The 27,904-nt window shown below is 39.2% G+C and overlaps 1 protein-coding gene across 6 annotated transcripts in view; it reads right to left on the bottom strand.

Annotated features, from left to right (window-relative positions):
* limch1a (LIM and calponin homology domains 1a) overlaps nucleotides 1-27,904 on the bottom strand; it is a 96,755-nt gene that overhangs the window by 21,358 nt on the left and 47,493 nt on the right. For all 6 annotated transcript variants that reach the window (XM_017709404.2, XM_017709406.2, XM_017709408.2 and 3 more), the window contains 11 exons: nucleotides 27,156-27,443; nucleotides 20,377-20,715; nucleotides 17,238-17,618; nucleotides 15,934-16,272; nucleotides 13,306-13,530; nucleotides 9,541-9,579; nucleotides 7,815-7,944; nucleotides 6,056-6,210; nucleotides 3,609-4,083; nucleotides 2,656-2,956; nucleotides 816-937 (listed from right to left, as the gene is read on the bottom strand). In XM_017709404.2, the coding sequence (XP_017564893.1) occupies nucleotides 816-937; nucleotides 2,656-2,956; nucleotides 3,609-4,083; nucleotides 6,056-6,210; nucleotides 7,815-7,944; nucleotides 9,541-9,579; nucleotides 13,306-13,530; nucleotides 15,934-16,272; nucleotides 17,238-17,618; nucleotides 20,377-20,715; nucleotides 27,156-27,443 (2,794 nt within the window). The remainder of the gene's footprint in view (nucleotides 1-815; nucleotides 938-2,655; nucleotides 2,957-3,608; nucleotides 4,084-6,055; nucleotides 6,211-7,814; nucleotides 7,945-9,540; nucleotides 9,580-13,305; nucleotides 13,531-15,933; nucleotides 16,273-17,237; nucleotides 17,619-20,376; nucleotides 20,716-27,155; nucleotides 27,444-27,904) is intronic.

The raw sequence follows: 27,904 nt of genomic DNA, 5'->3' as shown, positions 1-27,904 counted from the left end.
AATGATCAAAAAAGCACAATTTCACTAGGTTTCTTGGCTAGGCTAAATAAGCATTAGCTTACCTTGCAGCAAAATATAAGAACAAACATAATAAAGAGCTGCTGTACTTGCTTTTAAATGACAAAATAGAATACTACAAATCCAATTCCAAAAAAAGTTGGGACAGTGTGTGAAAAGCCACAAAATTCCACAAAATTATCCTCTATTTCAAAGACATGAATAACTTGGCCAGTGAATCAGCCACTGTTACTGGAAATGAGTTCTCACAAAGGAGAAGCCTAGTCATCGTTTCCCACTATGGTGTGACTACAAAGACATGGGAAAGGCTATTGTTAGGACTGAAGGCTAAAATGATAATGCATCATTGTGAAGTTGGCTGTAATGTATCATATGAATTATATATAATATATCGCTGCTGTTGGAACAAAACCTTGTATCTCCAAAATAGTAACTTTCCAGGAGAAGGAAAAAACCTACTTTACTTTTAATGGAAGTCAATGGAACCAGAGTTTTTTCCTAGTCATTCTGGGCTGGTTCTTTTGGTCCATTCATCATGAAATTTACACACGATGTAAAAAACAACAGGCCTTTTTCAAATTATATCAAAAACTGAAAAACATAAAAAATAGAGATACAAGGTTTTCTTCCGACAACAGCGATATATAATACCATTTTTAAAAAATTTAAATAATGTATTAAAAAATAGAAACTGTATCCACTCATTGTGTGGTCAGAGAGTAACACCTCTAATGAATAAACATGTTCTGAGTAGTCTATACGTCCATGTACACAAATCAGTACAATATTGGCCATACCTGGTCAGCACTGGACACGTCTGTTGTGGCTAGTGAGTGTGTCTGCGTAAGTTCAGTCACAATTGTTGTCTTGATGATACAGTTTCGCTTCACTGCTGAATTTGAGACAGTTTGCTCCTCTTCTGCAAACGAAAACAAGCACAAGCTAATGACACTTTCATGCTGGGCTAAACTCAAGTATGGCCTATAAACAGTTACGTAAATGCTAAACTCTGGGGAAAGAAATGAAAATTTCACTATCAATAATACAGCTGTAGTCTGTAACATGTAATCTTAGTGATATTTCAGACAAAATGTACAGTTTTCCCCTCATGTCAAATGCGTTCTGATAAAAGCACAAGCAGGGTTCCTTCTATGGTTTCCAGACAAAAGTATTCAATACTCTTCAAAATGCAAAAAAACCCACCCAAAAAGTCTCAAAAACAGTAAAATGTTAGCATTTTATACAAGTATAATAATAAAGGCAACATTATATTAGAAATAAGCTGCGGGGGGATGCTAACCACTGATGCCTTGCCTTTTGTGTTAACTAAAAGCTTTTAACATAGTTTTTTATGCATCATCACTGTCAAGCATCAGGTTTTTCAGGGTTTGGGCCCTTTAGTTCCAGTGAAGGGAAATCTTAATACTGCAACATACAAAGACATTTTAGAAAACTATATGCTTCCAGCTTTGTGGGTACAATTTGGTGAAGACCCTTTCCTATTCCACTATTACTGTGCCCCTGAGTACAAAGTGAGATCCATAAATAATAATAATAATAATAATAATAATAATAATAATAATAAAGCACAAGTCAAAGTTTGATGAGTTTGGTGTGGAGAAACTCCTGAAACTCAACCACTGGGATAAAAATGGAACGTTGATTGTGAGCCAGGCCTTCTTGTCCAACTCTCTTCACTTTTCTAATGAACAGGCGCAAATTCCTACGGACACACTCCAAAACATTGTGGAAAGCTTTCTCAGAGGAGTGAAGGCTTTTACAGCAGCAAAGATTCAAACTCCATATAAATACCCATGGTTTTAGAAAGGGATGCCCAACAAGCTCATAAGAGTGTGAAGAATGTTGGATTGGATGTGGGAAGAAGTTGGGCCTATTAAAAAATGCAATTTATTATTTCTTTACTTTTTAGAATATCTGCCCAAATCATAATAAACCACCCGACATTTTGTCTTCCCACCAAAGCACTGCTTTTCCTTCACCCAAGCCAACAAAAAACCTGCCCAGGAAAATGGTGGGAAAAAGCCCAACCTAGCAACACTGTTTTTATTTTTCAAGTTCCAAAAAATAACAGAATTTCATACTCTACCAGTTAGCATTGCACAAATTGCATGCCTAAATTATCATAAAATTGCCACAAACAATATCCAGTATTATCTCATATAAAATCACTGCTGTCAGAACAAAAGCTCATATCGCCAAAAAGGTAACATTCTCAATTCTTCATTCTTTTAATAAAGTAAATGGAAAAATAATTGTTTCCAAGTAATTTTGGACCACTTTTGTTGGTCCATTCATCTTGAAATTGTGACATAACTTAAAGGGCAACTGGCTTTTTCAAATTATGTTAAAAAATGAAAACCAAAACAAAAATGATGATACACAGTTTTGACCTGATAGCAACCTTATGTTGCTCCTGACACTGTATGACACACTGTTATCTATAAAATTGGAACAAAGTACAGGCAAAATTCAAATATCCATTAGTTACATTAGACTTGGTGCTCCAGTACAAAAATAAACAGACATGAACATCAGACACAAAACGTGATCTCTTTCGTGAGGCAATGGGAGGACATACTGCTTATAACTTAGAGAGAGAAAAGGGAAGCCTCAAACCTGTAGGTTCTGAATTTGTGAGTGTTGTGGAGGTCTCCTCTTCACTCCTCTTTTCCTGAGGACTACTGGGGCTCTTTATCTCATCCTTTGCCTTTTCTGTCTCCTGGCTGAAGACACTGGATAACGTCTGAGAGTGCTCTTGTGCTGTGGTCTCACTTGCTGGTGAGATTTCTGGTTCTTGAGGACTTTTGGCTGCTGGTTTTGGTGGCGATGGGGAGAAGGAGACCGGTTGTACTGGTGCTGGAGTCTCTTTTGTTTCCTCTACACTGCATTTCCCATTCACACGCACCAATCCATCAGACTAAGGCAGAACACAAACGTGCACATCAGCAAACATGTTTAGTCAGCAAACAAGTAACCTGTGAATTATTATACACATGTGTAATGCCATGCATGCAGTCATCTGCAAACAGGATTTCTAAGTAATTATGCTGTTGGCAAGTGGAGAGATCAACATCAGAAGGTCAAAACTTCTGTCCCTAAGATTCTTAGACTGATCTGCATGTTGCTACAAAATTAAGGAAAAAACCCAATAGTGACAAATATAATATAGGGTATGGGATAACATGGCAACCACTTGAAATATGATAGCATCGGCCTAGCATCACATTAGTGACCACCTGAAACAGCACTGCAATAGCCTAGCAACACCTTAGCAAACACTTCGGATACCACAGCAATGGCTTCATATTAGTCTTAATGGCACAGTAACAAAAAACACCTTGTTTAATTCAAGGGAATAAAAAACGTCAGAAAATGGTAAAGTAAAATAAAGGTGGGGTATTACTTGTTAGCTACATTGGCCTTGTAGCTCCAGTGCAAAACCAAAGATAAAACGGGAAATTGTGTAAATTAGATTTATTACTAAACTATCTCTCACTGTGAGCCTTCTGTTTCAGATGGGTATGCTAACAAAAATGTTTAAGTAAATCAAAGAATGTTCTCTGACTTACTTTGAGGGGCTTGTAAAAGGCTTGATTGAGTTTAGGCTGGCTGTAAGGCTTTGGGGTCAATAGTGGCACAGGTTTGGAGGGTGGAGGGGGTACCCGGCTGGGCGAGAGTGGGACTTCTGGATTTTTCGAGCCACGAGTGGGTGACAGCTCTGGGGTTTTGGGACGACTGTGGGATGAACTCTGAGGCTTGTGCTGGTGGGGCTGGATGGTGGGCAGTATCTGTGTTTGGGTGGACGGCAGAGCCATTGAAACTTCTGCTTCTTCATTAAATGCATATGTGGATTGTTGCCCAGGGTGGGCAGGAGAGGACGTGACTGCTGCTGTTGTAGCAGAAGGGAGTTTTGGGAGTTGTAGTTTCTCTAGTATAGCATCACTGATAGTAAATCGAAGCGCATAGCGTTGCAGCACAGCTGCTTTCTCTTCTGGAGTTGAGGCTTTACAGTACACCTCGTGCAGTTCCTGCTCTCGACGTTCCCTAGAGCAGTTGTAAGGTTAGTGAGAGGGACAGAGTGAGGAAAAATATGAGTGAATATTTCAGTATGATTTCAAAGTATATTGTCACATACAATTCAAGCAAAGCATAAAGAACTCAAAATAAATTAAAATCAAAATATATGATGAAATACTGAAGCTCCAACCTACACAGATGAGCCAAAACATTACGAACACCAACCTATTATGCTGTTGAGCCTCCACCAAAACAGCTCCAGGACATGGACTCTTCAAGACCTCTCTAGTTACTCTTGTGTATACTCTTGTACCCGGCCATCCATGTGATGACTCATCAGACCAGGCAACCTTATTCCATTGCTCCAAGGTCCAGTTCTGACACTCTCATGCCCATTATAAGTTTTCAACAGTGGACAGGGGTTAGCATGAGCACTCTTGGTCCCTTTCCGGACCAATGTAGGTAACTACTACTGCTGACCAGGAGCACCCCTCAAGCCTAGTTGTGTCAGAGATGCTCTGACTGTCTGGCCATAATGATTTGGCCCTAATTAAACTTGCTTAGCTTTGCATGCCTATGCATTTCTCCTGTATCCAACATGTTGACCCATACCACCAACTGTTTGCTTATCATCTAAAATATCCCTGACATTGACATGCACCACTGTTACAGGATCATCAATGTAATTTGCTTCATTTGTGAGTGATCGTAATGTTTTGGCTCATCAATGCATGTCAATATATCTTCGCTGTTTTCAGTACCACAGCAATAAAGCTTTTTGAAATAAAAGCTTTTTGAAAAAAAAAAAAAACTTTATGTACACTCTATACTTATTGCCAGCTTTGATAATGATGGTTAAAAATTTTTCTTTGTGGTTAATTAGCTCAATCTCACACTGTGTAACGTTGGGGAGCGATGGTGAGGCGGACGCACCCGCTGAGAGAAGCAAGATTTATTAAGGGCAAATGCATTCTCAGGGTCAAGGTCAGAGAGTCAACAAAGATAGAACAATGGATAGACATAACCAAAAGAAACACCAAACACCAAACAATACCATACAAAGACCAAACAAAGACCAGCAAACTAACAGGGGAAAACACAGGGCTTAAATACAGCAGAGTTAACAAGACACTGGTGATAAACACAGGTGAGAACAATCAAGTGCGGAGTCTAGAAACAAGGGGGCAGGACAGGGAAGAATTAAAACAAAGAAAGCACATGGACAAGACCAGAAGGTAAACACAAGCACATGGAAGACTGGGAGGAGACAATCATGACACTGAAAATACACCAAAAATCTAACATTCAATTCAAGTATATTTGCTACAAGATAAAACACCTTTATCAAAAATAATTCTTTAACAAAAACACATCATGATTATTGGCATCCACAGCCATTCATATAAACAAAATGTAAAGCATGTTCCCTTATGCTTTTTTTAAGGATCCAAGGATTATAGTTGGAGATTTGCAGAAGACGACAGCATTTTGAGGTCACCAAGACTCCAAAACTACAGTCAGATATCATTTCCATGCTAACACCTGTTAGGACACATGCTAGGCATGAAGTACAAAGAGATTTAAACTGAAAATCTATCTCTGCCAAAAAGGTTCAGGGTTGGATCCCCCAGCAGGGCAGTGATCTAGAACATAAGTGAAAGTCACATAAAAAAGAGTCAAGCATTAGACATGGCCATCCCATTCCTCTGACCTAAACCTCATTATAAACCTGTGGGGTTTGCTTCTGTATTGGGAGTGGTCTCAGATACCTGATGTATACCAGATGTATATGGCATACATCTAATGTATGATGATTGGCACCCTTGCACGTACTTTGTGCAACCACTGCACCAACATAACATTTTTGAGAAGTGTTTCTGTTCTCTTAGACTAAATTTACTTTAATTGAAGGTTAGTGTGCAACTGAGCTAATTAACCACATGCATTGAGGGTAAGACAAGTTAATGAAGCCTGGGGAGTTTCAGAAATATCTCCTCACTTCTCCTCCACAATCTCTTTGTAAGTTTTGATGCTCTTCCTGCGATGGGAATCTCCCTCTGACATCATCAGTTTTTCCATCATCTTCCTCTCCTCCTCCTTCTTGATCAGATCTTGAGAGGCACTCCGCCTTCGATTCTTCCATCGAGCCAGGTCCTACAAACGCATGTTATACAAATTATATAGAACAGAAGTAAAGGAGATACAGATCATTCATCGGTCATCACTCAGTCCACTGCCAAGAAGTGAATCTGAGGAGGCTAATTCTAAGGGAGCACACCTGGATAGAAAAGCATTGTGTTGGCAACACAAATCTGGGAGATTTCAAAATACAAGGAAATTACAGGTCATCCTGGGTCTTTTGCAGCCCATGTGGCCCTATAATCACCTTCGGGCAAGTTTTCCACAAGTACCTTGCTGAACAATATCTGCTAGCCATTAAATACTTTCTGCCATGTGGATGAAAAATTCTTTTCACTTAAATTACCAAAGAGACAAAGTAGTATTGTGTCTCACGTGAACTACTGGCTACACTGCCTCCATGATTTCTGGTTGTACTGCTCCGTTTCATCCCTACCTGTAAGCTTCCAGAAAATGTGTACAAATATGGACAATACAAAGACAGAGTTCTGCATATAAATGAACCTTAAAAGTACAGCGCAGGCCAATACTTCTCAACTGGTGCAATGACTAATTGTTGGGCCTGTCTACAGGATCCCAGTGATGCCAGAGCCATCCATGGCTGGAAGTCTGACAGAACATAACTGGCCTTGTTCTCTCTGGGTGGATAGGACAGACCTTCCCCTCACTCACAGGGATTCGAATCAATGTGTCTGTTAGCCCTCTGCTTCAAGCATGTTGAGCTGATGACTTTGTATTTGTCATAGTTTTAAAGACTCAATTGTCTTGTGTCTCAGAGGATGCATGTGCTAGCCCTTATACTCCTGGCTTGGTAGTGGTGAGTGAGTTGGGGAGACCTAGATAATGGATGGGAATTGGGAACATTACATTGAAGGTAGTGGCTGCTAGCATCTGAGACTTTCTAGCCTTTGTGACTATTTGAGGATCACAATGCTCACCCCAACAATCATATGCCTAGAAAAGATAGCCTTAAAAATTGGCCGTTCATGCATTTCTGCACAGAATACTGTAAAATAGTTCACTTGAACTGACAACATGGAAAGTGAAAAATCTCCTGGATGTAACTTTTGACAAATGCATGCCCCATTAGAGAACAGCCCTGATTTATACAGAGGTAAAGTGGTAAAGAAGTGAAATAAATGGCCTGAGGCACATCTCAGGGCCGAGGTGGGCTACCTCCTCCACTCTTACACAATCATGACCAAAAAGGGACTGTTTGCTGAAGGGTGAATAAAGGTAAATTTACAACACTAACGAAGTGGATGGACATTATAAAGCTATTATGGAGTTATTCCTGAGGTTTCATCTCCCCAGTTATGGCTCCTGGATTTTCATCATTGGATACGATAAACCACCAGCAAGCAGGCAAAGCAAGAATCATGCATAAGATGGTTTGTGTGTTTGCATCTCTACGCTAATGTTTACAACAAGAAGCAATGCATCTATGCATGTTAATCTACAGTCAAACACTGTATCTCTACTTTGCCATTTTTTACATTTTTTGTATAGTTTGAAAACTACTGGACCAACAGAAATACTCTTATATATTACATTATATACTTGCTACATTTTATACTTGCTACATGTACTTTTTCTGTGTATTCGTGTATGAGACTCACGTCCTGCCACTGGTCCTCCTCCTCTCTCAGCTTGTTGTATTGGTTATGCAGCCTCTCGTGCCGTGATTGGCTGTGTGGTGACAGGGTGTCCACTTCCTCCTCATCACGCATGTCAATCAAACTGACGCTCCTACAAACATCAAGCAAAACCCAAGCATTACAAGCAGAGTTCAACACACGCTCAAAATTAGAAAAGAAGGAGAAGCCCAAATCCAAAGCAACGGCATCACCCGAGGCTTGACGTTTTTTTAATGAAGAGAGACAAAATGTTTGAGAAAAAAGTAAATCCAGAAAGTCAAAACATGGGATTAAAACAAATGACAGAGTGAAATTAATATTAGCAATGGGACAACACACATAGTTCTCAGAGAAATATAGATTAAATAAGGAAAGGCAAGAATGAAGGGGTCCAGTTTCCCAAAAGAGCCACAGCACAAAGACCACCCAAAGTAGGAGTGTTTTTTGAAAACAACAGGAAACAAAGATTATTGATACATTGCTTTTTTCATTTTTACCCAAAACTTTTGACGTAATTTCTAATTTAATATCATTATGCATGACTGGCTAAATAGCCAATTGTTTCTAACTTTAGATGCAGCAATTTATTTGATTCATGTTATTTATATCAGCTGGTTAATAGAAAACACTGAAAAAGTTTGAGCTTTTGGTTTACAGCTGATAAAATAGGTCAAACAAAGGGATGTTGGCCAATTCGGCTGTAAAGAAAATGGAATTGGTGATAAAAATACATGGCCAGTGCACCTTCACTTCAACGGCTGACAAAAAAGCTTGATTCATTGTTATTTTGGCTGATCTATGTCAGCTGTTGAAATATTTCAAAGTAGAGGTGCTCAGACTGACAACTGCGAGTGAATATTTTCCAATTCTGAGATGTAAGTAAAGTCATTCAGAGTGGTCTGACATGAAACAGGGAAACTTTTCAAGATTTTCTTTATAGTGGTAGTGATAAGAACCAGAGGCTGCAACATCTACATAACAAATTTAGCCATTCTATTTCCTCTTCAAAACAACCGGAAAACCAACATGTGTTTTTGAGTTTTTATGTATGTCATATTGATATTGATAAAATAGTTACAAGATCTCAAAACTATCATAAAACAATTCCCCAGGCATCAGACAACCCATTCACACCCAAATTATCTCATAACTTTCTATGAGCGAGCTTTTAGAGGCATTAAACTTTGAGGACGTCTGGTTCCTTTCACCACCACTGTGAACATTTTTGACTTGGCAAGTTTCCTTAGAATGAAGCACTTCATATTAAAATGACTCCATATGACTTTATTTCCACATTAAAATTCAATAAATAGATCTTTAAAAATCAGTGGAATGCTTCTAATTCTACCAGTACTACTATTATTTGAATGCTCTTGCCTCATATGGTGATCGTAAGAGTGTGAAACTCTTCTAGGAAACTCACTCCAAGTCAGTAAACCAGCCAAAAAATGCTTTTCAGAGACATTCTCAGTACTGTTGTGTAACGGTTTATACTGTGGTGGAGTTAAACGTAGAAGCAGAGTTCCACCGCAACAAATTCAATCCAAGAGGCCAAAACATATCTGTTTGCATGCATGTGTGTAAGAAGTTATGCAAAGACTGCCTGCACTTAAAGAAAAAAGTACATGCAAAAGCTCAGTTCAGGGGCAGCGCAAGTTGGAAAGAGAAATATCAAGAAAGCCGACGGCAGAGAGAAAGACAAACTTACTCTGTTTCATCAGAAACACTAGCAGCCTTGTGACTGAATCTAGAATGTTAAAAATTGATAAAAAAAAAAAAAAAATGAAAAAAATTTGTGAGCCTTTGATATGAAGAGCAAAACCAATACATGATGAAATATAACAGGCCAACCGGCCTCTTCTTTAAAGGAAGGGAATATCTTTTAAATAAAAAAAACATTGCTGTAAGTAGAAAAGTTGCAGGTTATTTGGCTACTACACAAAATTGTTCTTTTGTGCCACTTGGGCTGTTCTCAGTAAATACTCAGCTATAAAACTTACTGTAAATCTATTTTACAGTAGGTTTTATAGATTTCAATCCACATTATCTACCAAAAGGTCAAGAAATTTTGAAATATCATTTAAATATCATTTTAAATACCATTTAAATATCATGCATTGACCCCTCAAATTTATAAAACATACTGTAAATTCAGACCTTGAATCCAGCTCCCAGTATTGGATCTTGTAATCTTTGCTAGAAATGAAAATGAAAATTCCGGACTGACACATCAAAAAACTAAACCGAAAAAAACTGACAATAAATGCTTAAAAATAAAAAATTTCTTTTGTGAACACTTCTGGTTAAATTACATATTTTCTTGAAGTTCTCCACAGGGGACAAACTTAAATATGACATATTTCTGCAAACTTTAATGCACAATTTCTATTTATTTGTTGATTTTAATATAAATTATATAAATAAATACATTACTTTTGCACAGGCCACATGTTTTCTTCTTCAGTATGTTACATGTAGCAAATAACCAACAACTGTGCATTTAATGGGCAAAAGTGTGCTCTCTGTACAAGATGAGTTCACTTATTTTCATATAGAACATGAACCCAGGACCCCGAAACATTTAAATAATATGTATCAGTATGTGACATGAAATTCCACATCCTTGAAAACAGAGAACATTTGGGCATCCAAGAAAATGAATTGCATTATATTTTTTATCATAATTTGGATAATTCGGAGCCCCGCTGGTGACATCCTGTAGAAATGAAAACAATGCATGGTCACTCCTTTTTAATGCGTGGCCATGACTTGGTAAGGCATGGGAATGAGATGAATAAGAGATCGCGGCTTACTAAGTCGTGGCCATGCATTAAGATCTCAGTCCCACACTTTACTAAGTCGTGGCCACAACTTAATCATCTCATTCCCACGCCTTACTAAGTCGTGGCCACGCATTATTTTTATTTCTACAGGATGTCACCAGCGGGGCTCCAAAGTTTTTGTCACTTTTTCACTATTTAAAAACTGAGGCTACAGTTTTTACTGTGCTAGTGGGTAATTTCCTGTTCACATCTGTTGTTTTGCTATACTCTCTGTATTGAGTGGGTTTTTTTATTGATTAAGCAGTAAGTTGGCCTCTATTGGAGAAGTTGGAAGTGAAGAAAACCAATAGCATTTTTCATCACTATTGCTCATTTTCATTACCTTACATTTTGACACTTCATTGTAGGTTTAGTGTAACCTTGGTTTCCTCTGATCAAAACTTTTTGCCTTTTTGGCTCAAAACCAAAAGCAGGGTAATTGGTGGGCCTGGGGTTACCCAGACTGACTACAGGCCTATACAATCAAATATGGTGAGAATATTTATTGAACTGCTTTTTTAAGATAACAAAATCTGAGTGGCCAATCAAACCACTGTGCTCTTCAATTCATTATCAGTGTGCCAATTTTTAATTTGAAGCTTCAGTTGCAGGTAAAAGATGTAGAGCTGTAAAGTTGAGACTCCACACCATAAAGTTTGTTTTCTATGCAGCCAAAGCTAAAAACAGCTTTGTTACTTTTCTGTGAATTTGATACTTACAATGCTCTTTTACTACAGAAGCTGAAATGGGTTGTTTCAAAATATCAGTGCAAACAACTCTTTCATTGAGTCATCAAAGGTAAGACATAAATGGTCCATAAACATGTTTTCATGCCCACCTTGGCAGTATGCTTTAGGTTAAGGTTTTAAGGTTTGCTGTGTTGTTTTTCCTCTTCTTTATACATCTCAGCTGTCTGATTTTATTTCAATTATGTCGGGTTCATTGGGCAAAAGTTGTGCCTATGGTGAGCAGAAACATGCATTATAGAGATAGGTGTTGCAGTGTTGTCCAGTATTCTGATTGCTATTGTTTTATATCACCATAGGGCGGCACAGATAAGGTGCTGAGTCCTTTGCTGTCAGGAAGAAGCGTTACTCTGATGTCATGACACTGTGCAACTTTGGCACTTTGGAAATTTTGTCTACCAAGTTGGCCTACCCACTTTTTCACAGGCCTTTCCAAAATTGTATGACTTTTTTTTTTCATTTTTACCATTTTTGCCCAAACATTGTGGCCAATCTGTTACATAAAATGTTTACTTAACTCCTAGTGAATACACAATCCAAGACTGTAAAGTGGATTCAGGTTTCAGATTTGAAGACCTCTGCAGGTTTATAAGGTCTACAGCTATTAGAAAGCAACATTTTAAAATATTTGTGTTAATATTTCATACCACTGTACAGCGTAAAAAAAAGACATCCACTATAAACTCTTTTTTTTGGGCATTTCTGGGTGGAAACCTAAATACAAAATAAATATACATAACACACCTGTGGACAAAACTGATTCTGTGCATTAGCAATCAGCACACAACACTGGACCATGTTTTCCCAGTTCAATGCACTTTAGCAGATTTACACACCATTCTGAAACCAGTCCTCAAAGTCATCCAGAGAAAACGTACATGGTCTGTACATTTGGCTACCAGTGAAAGATGTACTGGAACTAAAGCTGTAAATAAAAGGACTGGTGGACTTTGATGACTGTTTAGAGAATTACGCTATGCGACATACCAAGCAAATGCAAATCTTTTAGTGTGGTAAAGGACATATTTCAACATGACAATGGAGAGAACAAGTCATTGTTTGAATGGCAGCTGCTAGTGATCAGACAATTTTAATTTCCCTAACAAGGAGGAAAAAAGTCAATGTCTGTGCATATGAGGGAACATAATTCAATTTGTGGATGTCAAATGATGCAAAACATGAAAATGTGTCAGCAGTGTTTAATGCAAAAAGTAAAAGGGCTAAAAGGCATAAGTATTTCCCTTTTGATCCCTGAGATCTGATTTGATTTGAAATGCTCCATTCTAGAGAAACCCACCTACTCAGAATAGTTTACAGTGGTGGTGATCCAGATGACCAAAAAATATACAGGCTTCAAATGCTAACTGACAGGTTGCTGTTACATGGCATGGTTACAAATTCATTGCCTGGTGTTTCAAGCTAGTTCTGACGTGCATGGCAGTGTAAAGCAAAATAGAATGTAAATCATTTTATCTCTATTTTACCATTTTACCGTCTATTTTATGACATTACATCCAAAAAAAGATTTAATTCTAAATACTTTTGGAGTATTTCTGTTGGTCCATTCGTCAGAAAATTTTACACAGTGTAAAGGACTACTGTGCTTGAATTACATGTAAAAAATAAAAAAATGCAAAAAAGAGATTTTTTTCAGACAGCAATTATATAAAACTCAAATGACATGGTTCACTGTCGTTTTGGATGACAAATAAAATGGCTATTTTTTTTACTGAAGACACAAATGCTGGTTCCTATTGCTACCACTGTAAAGAAATCTGAGGAAGTTTCTCTACAATGGACCATCAAACTACTTTCAATAACTTGAATCCCCACAAAGACAGGAATACAAACGCTATGAGTGTGTGCACGTGTGTACATTTCTAAGGGGGTTAAACAGTTTCTCACGTTGGGGGGAGATCATCGTCTTCCAGCCAAAACGGACGCCGTGGGTTGGGGTCAGGTTTGGGGGAGGGACTTTTGGCTGTGGCCCCACCTAAAATATGACTTTTCCCACCCATCACACCCTCAGTGCACGCCTCCTGCCTGTCCAGCATCTCGGGCGTGTTCTCAATGTCTGCTGAGGGTGGGGTCACAGCGCTAGGGGTGCAGCTGAGAGGGTGTCCATGGTTACTAAAGCGAAAGAGGAGCGGACTTGTAAGGAAGCATGTGAGCAGTGTTCCATTCTCAATGCCTGTATAGTCTGAATTCATACAAATAAGTAGTTCATCCATCCATGCTCCGCCCACAAATGTGTTTGTTAGCCACAGTAGTTTAGTGACTTGCGAGGTCTGACAAGATGCCAATTTTCTTGTGGTTGAATTCCAGATGAACCTGGTATTACACAACAAAACTAAAGGAGTACAGAGGCCCTCCAGCTTTTTCCCACCTTAAATAAACAACGTATACAGCTAAAGCTCTTCTCTAGTCCATTTTTGCTGATAACGCTATCAACATGGCAACGTGTGCATGGTTACATACCACAAAGAGGTGTGGAACATGTGAACGCAGTTTTATTTCATGCCCTCTTGGTACTTTGAGTCGCTTATGAGCATAAGTTTATACATGGTAAATATCGCTGTTGTTGGAACAAAACTTCATATCTCCATTTTTTGTCATTTTTCGGTTTTTAACATAATTTGAAATTGCCTGTTGTCCTTTAAATCGTGTGTAAATTTCAAGATGAATGGACCGAAAGAAATGACCCAAAATGACTTGTAAAAACGTCTGGTTCCATTGACTTACATACAAAAATAAAGTATGTTTTTTCCTTCTCCTGTAAAGTCACTATTTTGGAGATACAAGGTTTTTTTTCTGACAACACCGATATGTTAAACACTAATAACATCCTAAGACGACAGAAATGAAATGGAATAAATGAAAAAATTTTTTCTACCACTGCTCCTCATATGATAATGTTATGTTGGATTTTGATGTGAGCCATAGTTTAAATAAAGTATTACATCCATGTTTATTATAAGCCTGTAAGATATTCTTTACTTTGTATGTCCCAGTTCTTAAGTAACTCCTTGTGTGAATACTTGAACTCCAAGTTATCAATCATCCTGCTTTCCGTTTAGCTTTCTGCTGACCTGCTCAGCCTAGTCTAAACGCAGTATGGACCCAGTTACAGAGATTATAAAGTGTAAACCAGTTACAGAGAGACTGTTAGCTGCAACTGCAATTCTCAATTTGGAGCAGTGCTTATGAGGCCCTGTTCATATGTGATTTGAAGCACTGTGCTTCCTGTTCCCGCCAAACTCTCAGATTCACTGGGCTGTAGTGACGGCTGTAAACTGCACATTGTCCTAGAATGCATTAAAGACACTCAATGGGGCAAAACAATAATTTATAAAAGTAAGATGTCCTTGGCTTAGCGAAAACAAAAGACGTTCCTCAACTGGATATTTTGGCCATAAAATACAGGAATCGCAGGAAAAATGAGATGATAGACTGTTGAATGCATTTGCGGGTGGAGCATGGGTATGTCAATTATGGTCATATGCAAAAGTTTGGCCCCCTGAGCAAATTACATGTTTCAGAGAATACACCTCTGTACACGTTAATGCTACTTAAATAGCTATTCATTTACTGAACTGTAACATTTTGAGGAAAAATAAAACATAAAATGTTAGAAAATCTGTAGAACCCTGTAGAAAATCTGCCAAACATGTAATTCTACTGGGAGTGTTCAAACTTTTGCTACAGCAAAATAATGGAAAACTGCGGTACAAACAGTTGGAATGTAAAAAAAAGACACAATGTGTAGAAAAGCAGGGATGTCCAAACATAAAAGTGTGAGTGGTATAAATTATTATTATAACAAGGATTAGTGCAGCTTTAATTCTCATTCTCACAAATAAACCGTCATGGTCAATTTTACTCTCATCAATCTGTCAAAGCAGATGCTACCTAATGGACCACAGTGTAGGCCACAGGGTGGGCAGCCTAATGTCCAAGCAAAAGTAAACTCAATGTCTGGCAAACAAAGCAAACAAATGCAGGGGACAGCAACAATTAGCAAGAGTGTTTAAGAAAAACGAGGACCAGGCAACCTTCTTTTTTCACAGCACAGACTAGTCATCACTAAAACATCAGCAGGCATCTTACAGGCATCCAGTGGTTTGAGTGTGATAGCTTAATTATGTAAAGTGCTCCAATTTAAAACAGTCCATTTTGAAGCTTAGTTTTAAAGCTTTTAAAGAAAAGTATCAGACCAGCATTGATATCAGCCATCTTGGTATCAGAAAAAAGTGATATCGTACCATCCATACTAAACATTTCTTGGCTGATCAGCTACATTTTAGGTATAAATATTGTATTTATATGAGAAAAAACTGCACACAAAAATTGCAAACCTACAGTCACACTCGATCTCAAGCTTATGCTGAATATTAATCTCAATTTCAAAGGCACAGCACAAAATTAGTATCCAAGGCGTTGATATTTAAAAACATTCAATCCGATAATGTCATGGGAAAAAAAATTTAGACAAAGCGCACATTCATGCACACTGCATTCCTTGGAGGGCCTAACCTGTCCTGGGTGTTTGTTTTCTCTTTCTCCCTGGATTGGTATTGCGCACTACCAGTGACGGCTTTGTTTTTGACAGCTCCGGGTTTAGGCAGAAATGTGTTAAAAGGCTGCACTGGACTCCCACCCTGCTTTTGGTGTACTCCTGTTCTCCTCGCAAGCATGTCATCCTTTTCCAGATCAAGCAGGGGACTTTCAATATCATGCTCATCATCATCACGGAAACCGGAACAGTCACTGCGAACTGTACTGTGGGCTGAAGTTGAACTGAGAATGGCTGGTTCGTTTTGAGCAACCGCTGCAGATGCTGACAGCTTTGGTTCCAGGTTTACCGGTTCAACTCTGTTAAAAGAGCGCTCAGTAATAAGCTTAGTCTTACACACAACACACAACACACAGCAGCAACACACCCCGCAGGCATAGGGGAAAAAACTATTTCCCTCTCACCCTGAAAGTCCACCAGCCAAGGTTTGTTTGGTGCCCAAACCATCCTTTTCATAGTTTTGCACTACAACTACAAGGCTAATGTAGATAAAAAGTAATGGAAGACTTAGCATTTTAGCATATTATGTATATAAAAAACAGACTTCAGGCTTCTAGATGGCTGTTACCATTTTTCAGTGCCCATAAAATGCTGTTTCTAATAGTTTTGGAGGTCCCTTAGTTGAAATAGGCCTGTTTTACGTTACATTGAGGAACATTTTGATGGAAACATTTTGATGGACAGTGACGTAGTTAATCTGACATCAGAGTTCTGAAGAAAAATATCGCATTTGATTATATTAATCAATAATATCTGACTCGATTTCCATTTTGTTGGCAGAATGGCCACTAGGGCTACAGAACAACTACCAGCTTCACATGGCTTGAGGCGAGTGCGTGATGTTTTAAATTGTGTGGCCGGTATCCAAGTGGTAAGAGACACGAGCCTGAATGCATTTATCTAGTTGGCCCTTAGGCAAGGCACTAAACCTCCACTACGCTAGTTGGTCCTATACTGCTGCCCCCAGACTGGGCATAGTTGGGCAGCCAAACAAAGAAGGAAATATTGGGCACCAAGCATGACTTGGTGATCAACTATATTTGGGACAAGCAGAAGCAGTCTTCATTCTATTCCTACTCCATCACACCATGGACAAATCTCCCACAAGCCAGTTTGGGACCATTTCACAAACATGCCCCTCCTAGCTGACAATAATACAGGTCTACAGTTCCAGTTAGTGTATAATAATGCACTGCAACTTGTATTAGATGCAAAATTCAACACACACAAGTGTGAGGCCACCATTCACTTTCAATACGCCCACCTCTGTCCAAACCTGAACCGCTTTGTCTTTATGTTTTTCTCCAGCATAAGAGGATCTTTGCCTGTACTTCTTTCTTTTGGCCCAAAACCACCCGTGTCCTTCTTGGAGCCTGGCAGCGGCAGAAAATGATTATAGTTCATTCCCTTCTGAAATGCTCCCGTCCTTCGCGCCATCATGTCGTCTTTCTGTATGTCCGGCTGCCTCTCCTTCTCCTCCTCTTCTTCGTTTTCCTCATATTCCTTCTCATCCCTTGCTTTCTCAGCCAGCCTCAACTCCAGAGCCTCCCGCTCAGCCAAGGCTGAGGAGCATTTTGAGACAGAGGTCAAAGGTTGTGGAGACTCGGAGGATGAGGTCGGGGCAGGGGCTGCATTTGTGCTTCCACTGAGTGTTTGTGTGGGGAGGAGTGATAGAGGTAAAAGCAGAAGAGAAATAATGAATATAGAGACAAAGAAAGAGATGATACAGAAAGAAGCAAAGCGAGATGCAGTTCAGTCAAGCGCAACCAACAGTTATGCAGCACTGCACAAACGTCACTACCCTTCATTTATTCAATTTCCAGTCAAACTGGCTGATAGTAGAATTATTTATTTTTATAATAAATTTATAATTATTATTCATTTTTCAGAGTCAGAAAAAAGCAGATGTGTTCATCAGAAAATTTTCATTAGACTTGCTTTAAGTTTTCACAGAAGTCTCATTTTTGGTAAATCTCTTAATAATTTTAAAACCAGATTTGAAAACTGTTTTTTCACTTATTTTCCTTATTTTACTTTTCCCCTTCCTTAAGCAAGTGAATTGTCTGTAATCTAATCTTCTCAGAAATACCGCCTGGAAAATGGACAACTAAATGGATATAATACCTGGTTTTACCAGAAATTTCATAGATGAGATTTTTGTGCAGTACTGTAAATATTCATATTTAGACATGGTCAGGTAACACACATACGTACAACACATGTACACTCTAATTCACCCACAGATGCTCTCTCACTCAAACACTCAAGCCAAACGCACATTAAATGCCATTAAATCACATACTAATATACAAAAGCTTACAGTCAAGCAGCTGCTAGTGTTGCATAATGCATCACTACTCTACATCAAACTAAGAAGACGTTAGTCCAACTGATCCGCAGATTCGCCAACATCAACATCAAACCCTTAAATGTACACTAAGTAATGCCGTCATTGCTCACATGAGCAGAATCTAAATACCACATAAAGTATTGTGTAGCAGAGTGTTGTATATTGCAGTCTCAGCATTTTGACAGAATTCTTTTTTTTGTTGTTGTTTTTTTTTTAAACAAAACTTTTTCTTCTTATTTTTTTTTCCACCCACTATCTAACTCTTCTCATCACACAATGCTATGAAGCTGGAAGGCCAGCATTAGGCCAACCACTGAATCTTTTTTAACCTGCTGCTAACGCAATGTCACTGGACAGCTGAACACGCTTGGAGGAGAACGCTAACTGCCAATACTGTGTGTTGACTAGAACTTTGCTGTCCTGGACTCCCGGCCATGGCTTATCCAGCATTCCTTATCCAAATATGTCATACATCCTTTGGAAATCCCTATGACACTCAACAAATCCTAACTAGCCACTGATCTATAGGTTAATAAATACATCCATGCTGCTGGAAAGCATTAGTGAAATATTAGTGAAATACTCTCTATTCTCTATTTTACCATTATTAACATTACATATAACAATTCAGGGAACACATAAAGGTTCATAATTTGTTTGGATAGCAAATACAATGACCATTTGCATTGTAGACATTGCAATCTCCTGGTTCCTATCACCACCACTGTAAAGAAATTAAATTTTTTTTTTGTTTTTTTACAACATCCAACAACTTAAAAATGTTTACATTCTAACTACATTTGCTTAATATTTGGCCTAAGTGTCATGGATTGCTCATCTTAGTGTACCTTTAAAAATACCAGACTAAGGAGATGAGCCCGATGTTGAGGTAGTAATAATAATAATAGTGTCCCAATCACACCTGCCTACAACAACAATAATAATTAGTTCAGGCTGTTCAGTAAGCATGTGTGTGAGAGGTAAAGGTCTGCTAGCTGAACTAAGCCCAATGCAGCCCAACCAAATTTCAGTTATGTGAGCCATGTTTGGACTGATTTTGGGATCAGAATGGGCTTGGGATTGTTTTTTATTTTGTTTATATTTAGATATAAGATTAATGGTACAAGATAATGGTTGTTAGAAGACATTACATTGTATATATATTATAAGAGATCCACTTAATCCAGAGGAAAGTCTGAGGAAAATAATATATATGATTTATAGAAAATGAAACACTTAACAACTGTGCAAAACCCAGTAAACCACAAAAATGCTCTCATCAGGTAACAGTACCTTGAGAGAGAAAAGAAGAACATTTGCAAATGTGCAAAAGCTGCTGGTGTTCACTGAACGTGTTTGAGAACACTTGGATCGTGAGAAGTAGAAAATACAACTAACTTCTAAGACTGAATTTAGAGGTGTGCAAAAATATCCCTGCAGAGATTCTGAAAAGAATGAAAGTTCTATTAAAAGGGTGGACGCATAAAACACTAAAAAAATATTTACTTGTTATAGCTTCTGTGTTTTTTTCTGACACTGAAAATGAACTAAATTGTTGTTTTGACTATCAATAAATGAAGGGTGGATTTTGCACAATAGTTTATATTTTGTGCTGTCTCACAAACTAGAGTGTAGTCTATTGTTGCATTCAGATTTACTCCCGAAAACCATCTGCGATAGTCCATATATGTTAGTGCATGCGAGCAGGTTCTGGTCAAGCTCCATATTTAGCAACAATGGGGCCGGTCTGTTCAACTCTCAAAGTTGCTGGTTCATTTCTGTGCAAACGTCGAGTGACTTAGTGAGAAATGTTTGCCAAATCGTTCACCCACTGAGCTACAAATCACTGCCACCACTGGAAGGGAGAGGAGAACCAGGCCATTCACCAAGCAAAGCGTTTGTATGTGTGCATTTTGTGCTTTTTATGTGTTTGAATGTGTCTTTTGTGTTATTTTACAGTTGAGTGTTTGTGCACATTCTATGCATGTGTGTCTAAACTGCATGTGTGTGTTTGTTTTGTATAGTGTGTATCCCCTACTCTTGCTCTGCCTACCTGCCCACCGCTCTCTCTGCTGTGAGCCCTGAGCTCACCGCAATGGTGGGCATGGCAACTGTTGCTGTGGAGAGGAGGCGTCGAAGTGTCTCTGACTCATCCCTCTCGCTCTCTTTTCTCCTCTCCTCTTCCTCCTCCTCATCCTCCTGCTCCTCTCCCTCTTTCCAGGAAACACTCTCCACTTCAGTCACCCCCCCGAACGTCACAAATCGCCGCCGGTCGCCGTGGGAACGCCCTCGGCCAGCAGCCAGGTCACCCTTGGCAACCTTTGCCGAGGAGGCGGCAAGGATGGAGCCTTTCTCAAGACAGGCCTGACACAGAGGAGCGGGGGGCGAGTCACTGAACACACACACACACACACACACACACACAAACACCACGTAGAAGCATCATACACACACATGCACACCATACACACACATAAGCACACCAAGTGCACACAGTTACACACAATACAGGCCCAATACACATTTATGAAGAGTGGCAAAAAAGATAGGAAAGAATTCTGATCTAAAAACATCAAAAAAAGTTCAGATGAAGTGAAAAAACTGTGAAAAAATTAGTGAATAGTCTGGCCTCCTGAATATTCTGTCATATTGAATAGTCTGTCTATTTTACTGAATGGTCTGTCATACTAAATAGTCTGTTGTACTGAATAGTCTGTCTATTTTACTGAATGGTCTGTCATACTAAATAGTCTGTCATATTGAATAGTCTGTCTATTTTATTGAATGGTCTGTCATACTAAATAGTCTGTTGTACTGAATAGTCTGTTTGTCATACTGAAGAGTCTGTGTTTTACTGAATAGTCTATAATACAAAATAGCCTATGAATCACACTGAATAGTCCATCTGATGTACTGAGCAGTGTCTGTATGAATAGTCTGTCGTACTGAATAGGCTGTGTATTGTAGTAAATAATACATTTGCCATACTGAATAGTTTGTTTGTCATATTAAATAGTCCATATATCATACTAAATTGTGTCATACTGAATAGTCTGTCATATTGAATACTCTGCTGTACTGAATAGTCTGTCATACTGAATAGTCTGTCATACTGAACTGTCTCTTGTACTGAATAGTCTGTTATACTGAATAGTCTGTCATACTGAATAGTCTGTCATACTGAATAGTCCGTTATACTGAATAGTCTGTCATACTGAATAGTCCGTTATACTGAATAGTCCGTCATACTGAATAGTCTGTTATACTGAATAGTCTGTCATACTGAATAGTCTGTCTGTCATACTGAATAGTCCGTTATACTGAATAGTCTGTCATACTGAATAGTCTGTTATACTGAATAGTCTGTCATACTGAATAGTCTGTCTGTCATACTGAATAGTCTGCTGTACTGAATAGTCTGTCATACTAAATAGTCTGTCATACTGTATAGTCTGTCATACTGAATAGTGTCATACTGAATTGTTTGTCATACTGAATAGTCTGTTATACTGAATAGTCTGTCATACTGAATAGTCAGTCTGTCATACTGAATAGTCTGTCATACTGAATAGTCTGTCATACTGAATAGTCTGTCTGTCATACTGAATAGTCTGTTATACTGAATAGTCTGTCATACTGAATAGTCTGTCATACTGAATAGTCTGTCATACTGAATAGTCTGTCTGTCATACTGAATAGTCTGTTATACTGAATAGTCTGTCATACTGAATAGTCTGTCATACTGAATAGTCTGTCTGTTATACTGAATAGTCTGTCATACTGAATAGTCTGTCATACTGAATAGTCTGTCATACTGAATAGTCTGTCATACTGAATAGTCTGTCATACTGAATAGTCTGCTGTACTGAATAGTCTGCTGTACTGAATAGTGTCATACTGAATTGTTTGTCGTACTGAATAGTCTGTCATATTGAATAGTCTGTCATACTGAATAGTCTGTCTGTCATACTGAATAGTCATGTTGAATAGTCTGCTGTACTGAATTGTTTGTCGTACTGAATAGTGTCATACTGAATTGTTTGTCGTACTGAATAGCCTGTCATATTGAATAGTCTGTCATACTGAATAGTCTGTCTGTCATACTGAATAGTCTGTTATACTGAATAGTCTGTCATACTGAATAGTCCGTTATACTGAATAGTCTGTCATACTGAATAGTCCGTTATACTGAATAGTCTGTCATACTGAATAGTCTGTTATACTGAATAGTCTGTCATACTGAATAGTCTGTCTGTCATACTGAATAGTCATATTGAATAGTCTGCTGTACTGTATAGTCTGCTGCACTGAATAGTCTGCTGTACTGAATAGTCTGTCTGTCTGTCATGCTAAATAGTATGCCTGTTGTACTGAATATGAACATAAACTTATCAAAACCACAATGAGCAATTATTATTATTGTTAACATTTAAGATCTGTCTGTAGTCTTACTCCACATTTCTCAGAAGTGTTCTTACAAATGTGACATAAATAGTTTTTTCTCTTTCCCTAGCTAATGGAAAAAATGCCTGGCTTCTGTTACATAGAAGAGTCATTAGAAGCAGAGTGAACTCTTGCATTATAGTAATTCAAAGAGCCAAAAATGAGTGAAGGCTCTCTTTAATTTAGGCTCTGTCATTGCTTTCATGAAGATCTGCAGCAGAGGCATCATACTAGTGACACAATGCTTGAAACCGATACAAAAGCCCCACAGATGCCAGCCAAAGCATCTCTCTCTTTCTCTCACTTGCCATTTCTTCAGTCTTGCCTCTAGCCAGGCACGTCTTGTGAAATGTGATCTTTATGTGCTCACAAACACACATAAATTTTGGGTGATGGTTTAATCTGGCTGAAGGCATCTCTCTCATAGCTACTGAACAATTCATGTTCACAGTACATCTGCTGCTGCTTGCAGGACTGTACAACACAAATCTCCAAGACCAACTTCCACAACATTCACATCACCAACAAACCAGGAGTTCGTTGGCAGTTGGCCTGTAACCAAGCCAACTTTATGTCAACTCCTTTTAAGTGGGCTTCTATTCACGACATTAGACAGAGAGATTTAATCTCCTCCTCTCCTGGATAAAATAGCACTACCAGCAGTTTTAAGACAAAAATGAGTCAACTATTTTATATATATATATATATATATATATATATATATATATATATATATATATATATATATATATATATATACAGGGGTGCACATAACTTTTTTAGTGAGTTACTCATGTGAGTACCAGCAAATAGTGTTTGGTACTCACCTCATCCGTGATAAGTCTTAAAAGTCCTCCTCACTATCCACCGCACTGTCGCCCCCATTGTCCTCCTCAGATGATGCTGCTGCTATAGATGTACTTCCTTGCCCTTGGTTGAGCCTCCGGTTGGCTGTCTCCATCCACAGGTCAACAGCTGGCTTTGGGTTAAATGTCTCTGTGGTCTCCTTTGACAGGTGGATGTGCATATGGGCTGAGAGACGAGCATGTGACAGGCGGGATCTGTATTTGTTTTTGATTATGTTAAGATGTGAAAAACCTCTCTCACAAGCTGCACTGCTCAAAGGCAGTGCAAGAGACAGCTTAACCAGCTCTTTGATGTTGGAGTAAGCATCCGGGTTACTTGGATTATTTACTATTTGGACTAGGTCATACACAGAAGATGCTCCCAGCCGTTTTGCTGCCTGCTTTAAGCGCATCCATTCTGTCAGAGTGATGTCTTTATTGAGCTGCAAGATGGCCTCGTATTTTTGGAGAATGTTGCAAATTGTTGTGTTTCCAAAACTGTGGAGGCCTTGCATTTCCTGAGGCCAGGTTGAAGGGTCAAATACTAAGAAGTGATCACATGACTTAAGGGAGTCATATCTAGTTTCAAACTCTTCAATTAACGCACTGAGTAAGTCTGTCTTGTCTATGTCAGCCTCAGCATTAGAAACAGTCTGTGCACTATGGTCTCCAGCATCAAGCATAAGTTTGAATTGCCCAATGGCCACCATGAGTTCGTCCTTACATTCCCCTATGGTCAGCTTTTCTTTCTGAAATCTGATTGATGTGGTCTTCAAAATGTTGCCAATGTCAACCATGTGTGTTAGAAAGCATTGAAAACGCTCTGTGCAGATATGCTGCAAGTCAGGGTTATCACTTGTAGCCAATTGCATTTTAATGGCTGGCAATAGTCTTGATATTTTTAACAGTACTTCGTGCCGCCATGCAGACCACCTAATATTATGAAACTTTCCCAATTTCACAAAGGAGATCCCATGTTCTTCACATAGCTTCTGCAATGCAGCCGTTTTTTTCGCACCACCTTTCTGTAAATAAAACTGCAGCAGCCTGACCACAGACTGATTGAAGGTGTTGCAGTACGGAACCTTGCGGTCAGCTGATTTTGCGCAATTCTCCAGCGTGTGTGCAGTGCACAGAATGTGCACAAGATTGTCTCCAATCGCAACTAGTCCCTTTAGTTTTGGCACAACGCCGTTGTACACCCCGACGTTAACAGCTGCGCCGTCTGTGCACACAGCGACCAACTTTGTTCTCCAGTCGTCCAAGCATGCGTCCTGAAAAAGTTTTACAAGCCCGTCTGTTATTGCCTGTGCGGTGCGGTCGGCACCCAATTCGACCAATCCGAGAAAGTCTGACGAAAACTCTCCATTGGTGGATACTGACACAATGTACACGATTTCCTGCTCAGTTTTTGTGATGTCTTCGGACCCGTCAAAAAGCAGTCCCCAAAACTGAGCAGCCTGCAACTTTGCTCGTAGCTCCCTGCTGATGGTATGCGCTATGCTCTGCATAATCCTTGTGCCCCCTTCACGTGAATGATAAGCAGTCCCAACATTAACTCCTAGCCGCTTCAGCAACGGAATATCCTCCGCAAATGACGACATGGGACGGGTGTGTTTCGCTTTATGGAAAGCAAGGAGAAAAACGTTAAAAAGGGCTTGCCTTTGTTGATCAGTAAGCTTGTCTCGCCATCTGCTAAGTGGACGACTTGCTATGTCTTCTCGGCTAGCTTGTTTATTAGCAATGGCTTGCGCCACAGTGGCATGTTCCTTGCTCTTTTCGTGTTTGTTAAATAACGGATGATTGAAATTCTTCGACCCTTTATAAAATGCACCTGTTTTGTCTGCTAGCTGTGGATGGGCACGGCAAATCTTGCACCACATTTCTGTTCGCTCATCATTAGCCTCAAGCCACGGCACTTCTTGCAGCCACTTCTCCGAAAAAAGTCTTTTCTTCGGCTCTGGCTCCAGTTGCTGTTTCTTAGTTGGGGGCGAAACTCCAAAGAAGCTGCTTACTGTTGTCTGTTTCTTCTTAGACATGTTTGACTATAATTACCAACATTTACCGATGTACACTGGCGACTTGAGCAGTCATGTGAAATATTTCAGGAGGGATCGTCAGTACGCAAGAGCGCGGTAGTGACCCAAGTGGCAGTACGCGTTGCTAATTTTTGTCGCGCATGCGTACCTGCGTACCAGTTATGTGCATCCCTGTATATATATATATATATATATATATATATATATATATATATATATATATATATATATATAATTCCTTAAGAAACTCCTAATTATAACGCAGGTTTGTTGTGACATTAGACATATCAGCTAAATGATTATAATTTAAAACATTTCTACAGATTTGTTATCAAAGATAGAGCTTTTGAGCTGCTCACATGTATTTTGTAATGGACTGTTTAGCCAAATGGTTAAGTTACGCACGTTACAGTGCAAGGAAACTAATCACCATAATTCCATCATTCTGGCGCACTGCATTCAAAGGTAATTTGATTTGTTCTTTCATTGCAGTACTTAATAATTGCAGAATCTCTTGTTAAGGTTAACGCTACTTGTGCCTCTTGTATGGGGCTGCTTAGTCATAGACCCGTTGGAGTGCCCAAGCTAACCCCTGTCCACCACCAGAAGTGCCCACATTAGGCATGTGAGCGTAGGAACTGGACCAATGGAAGAAGCTCTTCTGGTCTTATAAATCCAATTTTCTTTAACTTCATGTGGATGGCATCAGGTACATGTGTGCTGTTTAACTAGGCAGGAGGAACAACAAGTTGGATCCATGGTGGTTCGACCTAACGATTTAAAGGATTTAAAGGATCTGCTGATAGCATCTCCCTTAGGAGATTCTTATAGAGTCCTTGTCTCAGGGGGTGGGACTGTATTGAGTGGCATGAGAAGGACTAACACATTAGGCAGGTGGCCATAAGGTTTCCAGTAGTGCCTGTTTTAAGTAGCAACTTGGATTGCATTGTCAAGCAGGACTGTGTCCAGAGCTGGACATAGCCTGTTTGTCAGGTACTTAACAAACAATAAGAAAACTGCACCATAACACTATGAACCAAAAAAAGCTTCTCTGCAATATGTCTTGCCTGAAAAAGCACACATTAAACAGTGAAAAGAGAGAGTTTGGAGTTGTTCACAACTGGTGAAGAGGGCAACACTGAATGTCTATTCTCCAAAGTTGGCTTACAGAAAACAGGCTCATTTTCTGTCCATTACATGGTAGCTGGAGCTGCCATTTTAATGCATTTGACTCTATATGTGAGCTGAACTTTCACATATATGAACACATTTGAGCTCATTTATGATTAACACTTTTTACCTTAATTTATTCTCTCTCTCTCTCTCTCTCTCTCTCTCTCTCTCTCTCTCACTTCTAGCATGTCACATTAAAGTTCAAAGACCAATCTGAACTTTTTTTTTGTCTCCGACAGTTTTATCATACATTGTAAACCTGCCTTTACACAGTGTTTTAATGTCAGGTCAGCTGTATAGTCAGTCAGATGTCAAGGTCTGTGTTCAGGCACCTGTCCTCTGTGCTCATCTTCAGCCTCTGCCATTTCTCCAAGTCTGACTGAGTGATGGGCGTCTGAACCAGGGCCTGCCGAGGATCCCGCTGTGGGAGGCCCCCAGTTTGGCCACGCCTCCTGGCCAGGTCATCTTTCTGTACGTTAGGCACCGCTGCCCACCCTCCTCCCTCTGACTCCCCCTCATCACCATGCTCCTTCTCATCCTCTCTCACTCTCACTTTCTCAGGGGTCAGGAAGGGCTTGTCCTTATGAGTTATGACTGATTCCTCAGCAGGGGAGGCCTCACTGAAGAACAACAAGGTGGAAAGGGCTATTGGTGTCTTACAACAACAGGACAGCTACCATGTTCAGAAAGTGAAAGTCAGTCTTCAAAGTTCTGACACATTCTTTGGGCAGAATACTTAGTGATGGCTGAATACATTTTTAGAACACATTTAATGATTAGACATAATAAGTCAGAAATTCAAGGAAATATTTTAAATTGAAATACCCGTTTAATTTCACTGAGCATGCCCACTTTGTTTGGGAATTGTATGATTTTGAACTCTTACTAAGGCGGAGTACTAAATGTATAACAAGTCCTAGATACATCACTGACTGAATACGAGCAGCAGCCTAATCAATGGGTTGTTAGAAATGGAAAACAGCATCAGCTCTATACCAGCCTGTCTACTGAAAGAAAGACTGCTTCGATGTAAAATATATGCTGATATGTCTGTGATTAGCTTGATTTAACTGAAGCACAA

This window comes from Pygocentrus nattereri, chromosome 22, assembly GCF_015220715.1.
Source record: "Pygocentrus nattereri isolate fPygNat1 chromosome 22, fPygNat1.pri, whole genome shotgun sequence".
NCBI classification, from domain to species: domain Eukaryota; kingdom Metazoa; phylum Chordata; class Actinopteri; order Characiformes; family Serrasalmidae; genus Pygocentrus; species Pygocentrus nattereri.
The sequence above is the reverse complement of the archived record's forward strand: the minus strand, read 5'-3'. Positions and strand labels throughout refer to the sequence as shown.